The 13,696-nt window shown below is 38.0% G+C and overlaps 1 protein-coding gene across 2 annotated transcripts in view; it reads right to left on the bottom strand.

Moving 5' to 3' along the window:
• Positions 1-650: 650 nt before the first annotated feature.
• PAPSS1 (3'-phosphoadenosine 5'-phosphosulfate synthase 1) overlaps positions 651-13,696 on the bottom strand; it is a 38,840-nt gene continuing 25,794 nt past the window's right edge. For both annotated transcript variants that reach the window (XM_005515224.4, XM_021282966.2), the window contains exons 10-12: positions 12,946-13,214; positions 9,122-9,351; positions 651-1,667 (exon numbers count right to left, since the gene is read on the bottom strand). In XM_005515224.4, the coding sequence (XP_005515281.1) occupies positions 1,529-1,667; positions 9,122-9,351; positions 12,946-13,214 (638 nt within the window). In that variant the 3' untranslated portion in view covers positions 651-1,528. The remainder of the gene's footprint in view (positions 1,668-9,121; positions 9,352-12,945; positions 13,215-13,696) is intronic.

Genomic DNA, 13,696 nt, shown 5'->3' with positions numbered 1-13,696 from the left:
GTGGTTTGCTAGTAAGTCTTTTCCTGATTCTGCCTTACTTTCTATAAGAGGTAAAAATGCTATTAAAAGATACTTTATACATTTATTCAAAGAGACAGAGGAAGAAAAGAGAAGGAAGTAATGCTCAAAGCATTTGTCTTAAATACTACTGTAAACAAGTGAACAATGATTGCACATAGCAGTCGTCCCATTCATTACACAGGTTTCCCCATCACAACCTTCCCCTCGTCCAAAAAAAAAAAGTCTAGATGAACATATGCTTCATCCAGGCTCACTACCAGGCCAGTATCAACATTCTAAAACCAACTTTGAGCTGGTTACTCCTATATACACTGTTTAACAACAGAAAAGTAAGTTTCTGTGAGGATACGAGACAGTTTCTAGCTAATAGGGGTTCCACTGATTACTTAAATATACCCAATAAGTCAGTGTTACTTAACGCTTGAAGAAGTGTTTTAGTTTTCATTTTTATGTTTGCCTTTAGCAGTTAATGTTTCACATACTAAATTAAACAACTTCAGGATTTTTGAAGAATACTAGAAGAAGAACACATGCTTTTTCTTTCAAGCAAGTAAAGCTGACCCAAGAGAAGGAGATTAATTTTTGGAGAGCTCGAAAAATAGCCAGAAAATTAATCTCAAGGCTAAGCATTTGTATCACAGGAAATACCAAGATATAAAGATTTTATTTTTAATTGCAATAATTAAACAGGAACTCAGGGTTGGTTGCCATAATTCTTTTAAAGTTGAACAAGTATATCTGGAACCAAAAAACATCAAGTTATATAAAATTAAATGAAACGTTTCCTACTGACACTTATGGCAACAAGCACATAGCAAAAAAAATCTGCATTAGTTAACTCAAAGTGAAAACCAGAGATTTTCTTTCATTCATTACTTGGCCATCTTTACAAGTCCACAACAGAAAAGAATCACTGGACAATTCAATGAACTCCAAAACTAAACAAAGAAAGCAAAAAAGTTTAATCAAGCTACACTAAAAACTCTGCTTTTTGATTATATATAGTAAGAAATTAATGTTAAGTACTTCTGGAGATGATGATGAGATAAAGATGAGGACACTTGTACAGATGTTTAAAAACTTATTTAATTTTTTCAATGTATAGATAATCTATCCATAATTAAGGGTCTAACCATTACATTTTCTCCTACGAACTACTAAAACCAGAGACTACCAAGCAGTTTAAATAACATATGAAAAAAGCCACATCTATTTAATAGCTGCAGAACTCATAGGGCAGTAAAAAAAAAAAGTTAAAAAACCTACTGCAAGAATATTAACTGTAATAAAAAAGAAGACATTAAAACCAGCAGCTAGTTAGGTGCCAGGACATAATAGAACCCATAAGGACAGGCAAAGAATGAAGCTAAGTTAGGGAGAAAGAGTCTGTTTTCAGAGAAGAACTTCCTGACAGACACCACAACAAAGCAACATGAACGGTGACTGTGTGGTCCCCTTCTTGTAAATAAATCAGGCGTCAAAGGTTGATCTGCAGTTAATAAGAGGCCTAAGCCTTCTCCAAGGATTTGTAGTATTCTGTCAGCACAGTCCAAGCCTTAGGAGCCATGAAGCCTTCCGGTGGGTTTTGTCCTTCTCGAGCCAGCTTGCGCATGCGGGTCCCCGATATAAAGTCAAAGTCTTCGTGGCTGAGAGAGCAGGAGTGGGGGTGAGGGGGAAAGGGAGAGGAGCAAGGGAGTGGAGAAAAAAAGAACATATTTTAAAAACAGGCAAACTTGCTCATACTCCTTCTGCTTCCTTGATACTTCATAAATTTCTTCCTTGGAGTATAATGCTGTAGGGTAACTGTCATTTGGAGATACTTGGCCAGTAAATCTCCAGAACATACACCCTCTACAATATTCTGCTTAGGTAACTCCTGCCTGTGGACTGAACTGAGCCTGTTTTTCCATCTAACCTGGCTTGCTCTCTATGAGGAAACAGGGAACTGCTGTTTAGAGAGAACCATCTTCTCCACCTCCTGTCTCAGCTCTCTGCCAAGCAACAGCAGCCATCCTATTCTGCACCTCACCGTGCCACGGCAGCAGACCAGCTCTATGTGCAGGATGAAGATGGTCATTTCAGTGCCACTAAAGAATGTGAAAAAACAACACTGCTGGAAATCTCAGTGAAGGACAGTTCGCAGAACGGAGACAGTAAAAGCCTTGGCATCTAGAGGCAAGCTTCACAGCTTCTGCAGCTGGGCCATCGCAAGTCACTGAGCATGCATGTACATACATATGCATGTCAGTAATGTAGCACATACAGTTCAAAATAAAGAAAAAAGCAGGGGAATAGCAAAAATGTCTTCCCCTAAAGATATTTTTCCCTAAAAAACGGAATACACTTGGACAAATGCACAAAAGAAGCCAGATCAGGATTGTTTATCATTGTTAACATGACAATCTAAATTAATACTAACTTCTCAGATATCTGGTCATAAGCAGCAAAAGCTCCACAAGTTACTCTCTTACTCCTCATAGGACTGAAACAGTAAAAGCAAGACAAGAATGTCCGAGTTCTACCAAATGCTCCAAACCAAAAATTTATTCTTAAATTAAATATGCATATTTACTTATGCCATTTGCTCAATTTGCAACATGTATGCATTACTCATTCTTTACTGTTTGAAATAAAAGCCCAGTATTGATCTCAGATGCACATGCCTTAAACAGAAACAAGAGCCAAGTGTGCACATCAGAGGGCAAAACTTGGCTGTAAGTGCTGAGCTATGCTCAGTAGGGTATAGAAGTCAGCAAGATGAAGAAAGCATTCCACAGCTCCTTTCACAACACCATTAGCCCCATAACTTTTTCATTTGGATTGTGTGCATTTACACAGCAGCACTGCCATACATGCTCTTTTCTTATTGCTCTCAATTTGGGACTGTGGGTTCCTGAAGCGTCACAACAAGGCAAAAACACAACTGTGCTTCAATTCTACAAAACCTAAATTACATAAAAATGAAAACTTAAAGTTGACGTAAGCCCAAGGTTATGTCACTGCTATTCATAAACAACACCTGAAACTTTTGTGTCTTGACAGAGAGATGTCTACTGTTCACTAACACTGCCTGAAGGTAACTTGAGTTCTTGCAAAGACCTATTTCTATAAAACATATGCAGGGAAGTGCTAAGCCTGGTTAATTCCAGCGAAAAAAATACTAAGCCTTCAGATGATCAGGATAAATTTCTCCATGTGTGGTTTTCTCCACAGTGTGGTAGCATAAAGAAAAAAATCTTAGCTGCTTTATCCCCTCCTTGCCTGTTAAGAAAACACTCAACTTCCTCCCATGCCCTACAAGTGAAATAAAGGCACTAAGACAATATATTCAGCTTTGCCATATAAGTTGGCAATTCCTTTAGGTTCTTCTTATCCCTAGTTGCATAAAAAGCAGCTCTAGGAATCTGAGATATCAAAGAAAAGAGAAACACAAAAAAAGCTAAGGAGTTCTACAGGAACTACAAGAAAAGGGAAGAAAAACATGAGTGATGATCATTTAAGAAACATATTACATTCAGTAACTCAGAATTTCTAGAAATGTTTCAAAAATACTATCAAAAAGTACAAAAATATTGATAATGCTCTCTCATTATCACATAACCACAGAATGTTAGGGATTGGAAGGGACCTTGAAAGATCATCCAGTCCAGTCCCTCCACCAGAGCAAACTTATCCCGAACTTAGTTTTGAATGGGTTTTTCTTTAAAAAAAATTACCTTAATTAGTAATCACTAAAGTGACTCAAATGGAGCTTTGGCAATATATACCGTATGTTGAAAAAACACAGTAAATTTTGCCTTTTAAAAAATTATGGCATTTGCAATTTTATTGTTCCCAGTTTAATCTCCACCTTCATACCTAAAACATATTTGAATATCCACTCTATGTTCATAGTCTTTACTAACGGTAAAAATCAAATCTCTTGAATATCAGAAACTGAGATTTCCACTAAGCAGAAATACTTCAACAGTCCTGGCACTGTGGTGTGATATGAACCATGAGCATTTTGAAATAAAATTTATCAGTATTAGTAATTGATTTTGTGGAACAAGAAATGGGAAAGAAGAGTCAAGCAATTTCATTCACAGTGAATTTTGAGGCTATTAGGAGCTACTCTACATAAAATGGATTTGAGCAGAACATAAGAGGGGGAAACATTTGACCATTAAAAGCTGCTATGAAATATACATGCCAAACCCATCCAAACTGCATTCTCAAGTGAGATTTGGAATGACTCTCAATTAAACTTAGCCCAAGCCTTCTATGAGCATGGGATTTAAGTGCCTTTGAAATTTTTATTCAGTGGCTTCTAGAATTTGCTTTCTTTGAGCCACACTGTATGCTAGCAAATGCTTTTAACACTGATTTGACCTTTTATTACCAGTTGAGTGTGAGAGTATTGACATAATATTTGGTTCCAATGCAATTGAAAGCATTCTCCAAAGAAAGAGGGCAGGAAAAAAGCAGAAATAAATCCAGAACAAAAATGTGTCAACAGAAAACCAGTCTTGAAACATATTACATTGAGACTGGTATTCGCTCCATGGCATAGTGTCCTAGAATACTATGACACTCACTGTTAATTGAGAAACCATATTTCACATAGTTAAATTAAGGACAGTCAAGTATGCTTATCTCAGCCTCTTATCACCATTTCAAAAAATCAGGTATCACACCATACAAATTTGGGAACAGTATGTACTTAGTTGGAACATCCGTTCTGTAAGTATGATTTGATAATATTAAAGCTGTCATGACAACTATATTCAAGGTCCTGGGAATACACTATATAAAGTTAATATCTCTCTCTTCACAGATACCCATGTTTCATTAATATTTTACAGAATGCATGATACTGCTCCAGTAACCTTACTTATAGGTTTCTTCTAGCCAAAATGATCTCAGCCGTTTTCTTGCAGAACTTAAAAAAAACCAAAACAAACCCAATTTTTCCAGACACTGCTGTGGCTTTTTTTAATTGCCAGACTAATTTCCTTTCTTAATTGAGTTTTTTCACAGCAGCAGTCTGTGGCTGCATTTTATAGGACTGACCTTGTGTAAAGAACTGGGAATCTCTGTTCACCCAACCAACCACCATTATTAAGCCACCAATGCCAAAATACACTTGTCTGTGGTAACTGTTTGAGAGGCCTTTTTGGCTGAAGGAACACATTGACGTTTTTTGAAGGGATTTCAGCATTGGATAGAGATTTTTTGAGGGGTGGTGGTGCTCTTTGATGATTGATTGGCTCTTTGGTTCTTTTTTCTTTACACTTCAGTCTAACAGTGGTTCACAGATCAGGTATTAATTTCAATTTCTCCATTATAGCTAAAATTCTTCCTTTCCAAAACATGATTGGACATATTCAATTATTAATCCAAAATTCTAGGAAATCTAAAAGGGTGAAAATTATAAGCAAAGGACTGTACCAATATTCTTAAGTTTCCATATGTAATATTTCTTTAGAATTCTATGCAAGTGGAAACGCTCAAGCTTCCCCCAGAAGGCTTGCTATCTGACTTCAGCAGCAATCAAAAGGGAATTTTTTTGTATTATCCTCATTTTGGTCAAAGGGAGAATAAAATGAAGTTAGCTCTACTTGTGCTGCTATACTTCACTTCAAATGCATTCCTCAAATCCCTTTCCTAAATCTTAGTTTTAGATACGTATTTCCAAAGAAAAAGAAGTTTTAAGACTGCAGTTCCATGAGATGTCAAATCTAGTTCTAAGCCATCCAAGAAACACATTAAAAATTGTGGTGGCTTCCTAAGGTAAAATACAAATACAGGTTCAAGTCATTGGTTGTTCACAGGTCTTACCATTTTAAAGTGTGTAAACTGCTTGACTGAAGTTATAAATTAAACTTTGTGCACCACTCTGCAACTACAATTGCTGTGCAGCTACTATGAGGGCTTTTACAACAGTCTTTTCACAGCCCCTTTCCACACACACAATGCTCTATGATTAGCCCTGAATGCAACCAGGACATCTCTGCCTTTCCTTGGAAACACCTGCTGCCTGGTGACTTCAGCTCTAACACAGCATCACAGCAGCTCAACATTGTTAACCAGCAACATGAGGCCCTGACACTCAAAGTCAAGTCATGTTCTCCAGACTGTTCCCAAGCAAAGATACCAGGTCTACTGATGCTCCAAGGTCAGCAAGCACTCTGGAGGATACTAAAGGAAGAGTGAAGTAACTTCTGTATCAACTCCACAAAAGTGCATTTGTGCAGACACCTTTTGGAGCTGAAGACCTTAAGAACAATGACCTTTTAGAATCACAGGCAGCACACCTGAGAAGAAAGGGCCTTTGCAACCAATTTAGAGGCAGGGCCAGTGGTATGTTTGTTGATGCTTCCCAGGCTTGACACCAGGTCATGCATAACAACTTTCTTCCCCACATTTTCATGCTGTGTTTTTCACCAGATAAGTGGTAGGCTCAGTAAAGAATTCCATGAACACCACTATTTCACATCCGAGTCTCTTCTACCAGTCCTGATCCTCTCATATTTCGAGACAAACCTCTGTTCCCTGCCATCCTCCTCACAGAGTCAAACACCACATGGCCCAGGAGTCAGCCACATTTTCAACATTACGCGGACTATGTTGAAATGCAGCCAGCTGCACCCACCCAAGCTCTAACTGTGTCTGGAGCCTACCACAGTGTTCTGTCTATGGCAAGCAAAAGCAATAACCGCTCTCTCTTCAGGGAGTCTGTGTGCGGCTGCATTGCCATCTAGAGGATTGCTGCCACACTCCGGTCCACTCTGTAGCTCACAAACAGTATCTAGGGAAGGACAGGACAAATGATCTTACATTCTGACAGCAGGACGACAAAACTGCATGCTAATAGCAGCATGGTCTTTTTTACAAGACAGTGACAAAACCAGAAAAACCAAGGGGTTCCACAGGCAGGATGGAAGGATGACAGGATGCATATAATGTGGTGTGTGACAAAAGGCAAAACCTGTAACCACAGAGAACTTCTTTATCATTCGCTTTGGCTAAGGACAGAAATATAATTTTACTCCCCTTGATCTAAATAAAATCTATCCTGCTAAGAGTACAGTATCAATGATCACAGAATCACTATTCTTCTAAAATGATTTTCTGTTCCACACAATGGGAATACTGGCTTCTCACATTGCTACTCCCTTTCTATTCTAACTCAAGGTGTATCTTCCAAAACTTGCTGAATTACTTGGACAACAAACAGGACAAATAACTATCGTATGCGCTACAAGTGCTGTTCGAACCTTATAATGTACACAGGTTTGCGTAAAACTAGCAATATTTATATCACAATCTAGTTACTGTGCACAGCAATGAGGACTTCAAGATGCATCTCAAATAACAAAAGGTGCAAGAGTAATGACATATTCAATAGCTAGCCAAGAGGCAGTAAGTTCAGGAAAAGACTTTCATGTCATATATGCTGTGAGCATCATTCCCGCCAATTTTATCCCTCCTGATGAAAATAGCATATATACCAGGGCATAGATCTGACCTGATGCTACTGTCCATAGCTTCACTTGAGAAAAAGAAAACCTGCTGCAATGCCATCCAAAGAGAAGCTTCCCAGCACTAAGGAGAACCTTATGCTGGAATGCTGACTATATGGGAGGGAGAAGGAAGGAAGGAAGAACAACAGCAGCGAACTACAACTGCCAAATAAGCCTCCCTGATTAGCTGCAATTTTAAAACATCTGCAATGTACCAAATCATCAAATTTCTAAACACATATGGACGTTGTAGAGTACTACACAGTGAAACTATTTTAATTCTTGTCAGGTTTCAACAGATTTGCCTTTATCATTCTGCTTATGATTCCTAAACAACAGAAGAACATACCATAAAGTTATATTTATTTATGTAAGAGATAACACTTTGCAGCTTTTAAAAATAAAGGCAGACTAACTCAGGTGCTTGGAATTTACTGCTGAAATATAAAGCAGTTACACGACTTGCAATTAAGGTTAAGCCATCACACTATCTACTAATAAAATGTAATTAATGGAAAGAAAGACACAAGCTGCTGAATAAAACTTCTTGGTTGATTGTCACAAGCCACAGTGGCATCCTTGGAGAGTTTTACACTCAGTGTAACTGCAGTATAAGCAGCTGAAGAACAAGAGATAACAGGTGGGTTCATTTTTACAGCTCAATCCATCCCATGCTGATTTAATCCTTTCAAAGATTAACTGTGTTGTACAGACATTCTTCTTCAGTAGCAAACAGTCAGAGTAGGCAGTAGTAGTCAGAATAGGCAGTAGGAAACAGAGTATAAAAAACAAGAGGTTTTTTTAGCAACACACCTTGCTTGACAATTTCTGTTTCAGTACTAAATTCAACTGCATTTTGATGTAAAACAAAAGTACAGTGCAATAATCTGAATAAAGGGCTTAAACTAAAATGACAAGTCATCTTCCCAGTCCCACTCATTGGCACCACAGCAATACACACAGCGAGTTTTGGACACGAGTGAAAAATAATATTGGAACATGCACAAGGTGAAATTACCTGTCCTTACTGTAACTGGGAAAAACAAACAAACAAACAAGAAACACAAACAAAAACAACAACCACCAGCAGCTGAAAACCCTGGGACATACAATGGACCAAGCGTATCTTTTAGCTATTTTCTCTGTTTAATAATAATGCAATCTGTCACCCTCTCTTGTCCACTATCTTCTCCCTGCTGTGCTCTCTCATTGCTTCTCTTCCATCATATCTGATGCATACCTGATACCTCAGAAGCATATTTAGAAAGATAAACCAGCAGAAAGCTAATCTTACCATTTTAATAAATAGTAATATTTTTCTGTGGATTTAGCTATCTGTGCCAACATTCCAGAGTTAGAGCAGCTCCAGTACCTGCGAGGAAAAGGGGAGCTTCCACTGGCAGCTAAAGCTGGATGTTAGTTGTGCTGCAAAACCGCACCCAAATCATGCTGAAGTTGCATTCACGATCTAAACCCACATCTAAACACTGCCATCTTCAAGCAATATGAAGTTAAGTAAAAACATTTTTTTAATGTGGGTGGGGGGTAAAAGGCAGCTATTGCTCAACAAGTCTTAAAACAAAAATACAACTTACTGATCAGAGTCATAATAATCCATGCACTTCTTTTTCTTATTATAAGCTGCAACTCTGAAGGGTACAATTTCCAGTGCTCGGAGGCCTGGAGCCATTGTCAACACTTTGGCGCCATGGGTTGGTTCATATAGATCCTTCCCAGTGTCAGGGTGTGGCATCCCTGCTGGATCTCGCCCTACAATGTAGAAGTTAGCGCCGGCAACCATGCGCGATCTACAGTGCCACTGAACCTAAAACAGAGAAAGGGAAAACACAGTTAACAGAAAAAAGGTCACAATATCACTGAAGTGTGTGTACATTGTATAGTTACCACTTTTTCCCTAATGACACGCAATTTTTGCCATAGAGCCACAGCAAAGCAATGAATCAGTTATGGGAATCACCACCAAACTTACAGCTAAGACATACCATTCCCGTTTCATTTTCAAGTTAGGATACTTCAAAAGTTACTTCAGCACAGTGTTTGGAACAGTATAATCAGGGCAAGAAAGACAGAGCTCATCCATATCTTAGGTCAGTTCTTCCCAATGTTCTCACCTTCCACCTCTTTCCTTTTATAGAAAAAGATAATGCAAAAGCAACTGCTTTGGGAACCTTAGTGGGATCTAGCCCCATATTGCTCTATTTTAATCACAGTAATTTCTCAAAAAAAACTCACCCTGACCAACAGAAAGCTGCCAAACATCTCAGTGGAAGAAATACAAGATAAGATACTTAAAGAAAATTTAACTGTATGGTACAGGAGAAGTAAAATAACTATTACACTGCTTTAGGTAACAAAGACACAGCACTTCAGAAAATGTCAATATGTTCTCATATTGGGAATAAACCCACTAAAAGAATTGTCATACCATCTATATAGCTTAGTATCTGCCTAAGGATATTCAGAGAAGACTTAAACAAAACAAAACCAAAACAGCAAGTACGTAACAGTAGCGTCTTATATCTGCAGCCTTACCTTCACACAAAACTGAGGGGCCTATCCAGTAACTACATAGTGTAAAATAGCTTCACAAGTTGAATAAAAAACCCAAACAAACAAAAACAAAACAAACAAACCAACCAAACAAAAACAAACTGTCAAAACATCTGTCAAACACTAAAGAGAAAAAAAATAGGTGGCAGGAGGGGGAAAAAAAGCACAAATCATAGAACAAAAGGTTCTGACAATACCTTGTAATAAATGGACGATGTGATGGATACATTTTAATTTCATTCAAAAAAAAAATTTCCTCTGTCTACTGCAAATCTCCACATAAAACTAAAATCACAGTGTTTCATGTTTTAGTCACTGTGCATGCTGTTCTATGTTAATAAGCTTTAGGCAAGAACTCAAAAGTGATTTCTCAAAGTAGTAACTAATTGTTAGTTCTGCATTAGTTCTATAAGTAATCATTATAGAAACCATTCAAGGAGAAATTTTGCAGCCAGTATGGAAAGTGTTCTGTAAATCAGTAGTCAGATAAAGAAATTAGGAACCAGTCCTGAGTTATGAGAGTGCCACTGGTATCAGTTATCTTGACCACAGCCAGACGTTGCACATAACGGATTCCAGTGCTATTCAAGCATACATGATGCTAAGGAAACATCTGGATGCTGGTATCTATGCTAATAATTTTATTATTCTTTATATTATTTATATTATTATTTATATTTATTATTTATAATTTTATTATTTATGTTACAGCACAGAGTGGGCCATACACATGAAATTCCAGCATACCAGAGCAGTTAGCAGCATATTTTCTGAAACTTTTCTAGCATAGTTAAAAAATTTCAATTTCATGTTGTCGTTTGGGTAACAGCAAGAACTTCCATTTTGAAGTAGTGAAGCTATTTGACTACGACAATTTAGAACAATGTAAACCACATGTTTAAGACATAAAACTAGTAACCCTTGTCCCATTTCTATACATCTTCAGAATACATTTAGCTTCCTAAGCAGGTGAATTTATTGCATTTTGCTATTTTCCCTTACAGAACAGTTTCTTTACTTCTAAGGTAATTATCAGGAATGTCAAAAATACACAAATGCTAATCCGATACTTATGAAACATGTCCATTAAAATCTTTACAGACTGGAAGGCCACATCCATCCTGTAGATAATCATCCTGACAGCTGCTTGCTGTTCTATAAAGCACTTGTGCTACAAGAAACAAAACTGGTACCACTGTCTTTTAAATGACTTATAGAAAATTATTAAAGGAAGAGTGTCTTTTATTACTTGGCTACAAACATTACTGTCAGGCTGCACTCTGAGATCACTGGAAATGCCATATAGATTAGGAGAAATCTCATTCTGTTCAGAATAAGAACTGTGGATTTTGTTCCTCCTCATATGATCCTGAATACAAAACTGAAGTAGAAGATTTCTGTTAATTCTCACAAAAGGTCTATGGGGAACAGTTACAAGATTCCCTACAGGAACTCACATGCCTCAACTCAATATGGACTACAGTTTTTTCTCTGGACTGAAAGCCAGTGCAAGCTCTGTTTGATCAGCCAACTGGCCAGCAGAAAATAAGCAACACCTGTCTAATTTAATTCCACCAGTGAGACCTCCTGTCTACCAAAAAGCTACCACAGAGTTAACCTCTTGAGGCTGGTCAGATTTTGAACTTCCTGCAACTCATGGAGGGAAAACAGGAAAGGAAAAAATAAAAAGAAAAGGAAAAAAATAGTAGTGAGATGAAGAACCAATAACCCCTAAAAGAATTGCTCTCAAATGAGAGCATTTATTCTCTCTGCTGCTTCCCACAAACCTTCAGGGATTCCAAACCAAAACCTGGCTTCTAAATAAAGTGTTGCCAAATAATTATTTCATACAAAAGCCTTGAAACAATTCTCTCTGAATTAAGTTTGCCAAAAATATACAAAGCCTTTTTTATTTTTTTCTAATGTGGATATAGCCCTCCAGCGTACAAACTTTCTTGCTTAACAGTCATAAAAATTCACAGAATCACAGCATGGTTGGGGTTGGAAGGGACCTCTGAAGATCATCCAGTCCAACCCACCTGCTAGAGCAGGTTCACCCAGATGAGTTACACAGGAAGGTGTCCAGGCGGGTTTGAATGTCTCCAGAGAAGGAGTCTCCACAGCCTCTCTGGGCAGCCTGGGCCAGGGCTGTGGCACCCTCAAAGTAAATAAGTTTTTGCTCATATTCAGATGGAACCTCCTGTGCTTCAGTCTGTGCCTGTTGCCCCTCATCCTCTCATCCGCCACCACCGGAAGGAGTCTGGTCCCATCCTCCTCACACCCACCCTTGAGATATTTATAAACGTTGATGAGATCCCTTCTCAGCCTTCTCTTTTCCAGGCCGAACAGACCCAGCTCTCTCAGTCTCTCCTCATAAAAAAGGTGCTCTAGGACCCTAATCATCTTCATAGCCTGCCACTGGACTCGCTCCAGTAATTCCTTATTCTTCTTAAACTGGGGGGCCCAGAACTGGATGCAAACTCAAGTATGTTAACATTCAGGACAACTACTTGGTATGTTAACAGATCTTATAATTCCTTCTGAAAAAGACTGGAACAAGGCAGAAGGATTAATTCATTATCATATCCTTTTCAGTGTAAAGAAAGGAACACATAAGCCCAATGTTGTCTCCCACCATTTCCAGCAAAATCCTTCAATACAGAAGTTTCTTCATAGAAGAATGTTTTGGTTGCTGACAGAGGGAGCCTTTACAGTCTGGTTTCCCAAGGACAGTTAGTCTCCTCTCTCCATTTATGAAAGCACAATGCAAAACATCAGGCATAGCACAAAATACTTCAGTGCACCATCAAAGGGCTTTTGTTTTCTTTTAAACTCTTGATGCATTTACCTCAGTTGGTCCAGCATACATCATGGGGGAAGGGAATATAGCCACCACTGTTGTTTCTGGATTCAAGATTCCCTCCTCCAGTACTGCAGCATGTTGCTTCATGCGCCACATGAGAGGAACATCATCCTCTTTTGTCCAGCCTCCAAGTGGGTGCAAGAGTAAAACTGGGCGCCGGTAACCACGTTCCAAAAGCTGCTTATGAGTATCCTGCATCAAAAGAGCATGTCCATTGTGCACCGGGTTGCGTAACTGGAATGCAAAGACAGCATCTACAGAGAAAAAAAAGAGACGAAAAATATAAGGAAAGCAAGTTATTTTATCAGGAGTTGTACAACCATATAAAAATCTTCAAACAGTACAATCTTCCTGTTGAACTCTATTGAATAAGTATAAAAGTATTAGTAAGAGGTCATTAAAAGATTATGAATTCTTATAAAATCATTATAATCAATAAGCAAAACTAATCAAACACAACCATACTATAAAAAAACATAAAACAGCTTCCTTCATTTTTGATTTTTCCACAGAATTATTCCAGCTTCTCCAATAGCTATAATTTTATCTTTGGATTTTTCACTTGCATGAGCATATAATATAAAATTAAATTCTAAGAGGAAATCACACTATGCCACCTGTCTTAAAGGCTCAGTGTATAACCAGGAGAATAAATGGACATGTTTGCAACAAAACAAATAAAAGGGGATTTAATGTGCCGTAATAAGTTTCCTTCACCAAAACAGCTCAGTAGAGT

Source organism: Columba livia, chromosome 4 (genome assembly GCF_036013475.1).
Source record: "Columba livia isolate bColLiv1 breed racing homer chromosome 4, bColLiv1.pat.W.v2, whole genome shotgun sequence".
NCBI classification, from domain to species: Eukaryota; Metazoa; Chordata; class Aves; order Columbiformes; family Columbidae; genus Columba; species Columba livia.
Note: the sequence above shows the minus strand (reverse complement) of the source record. Positions and strands in the feature narration are given on the sequence as shown.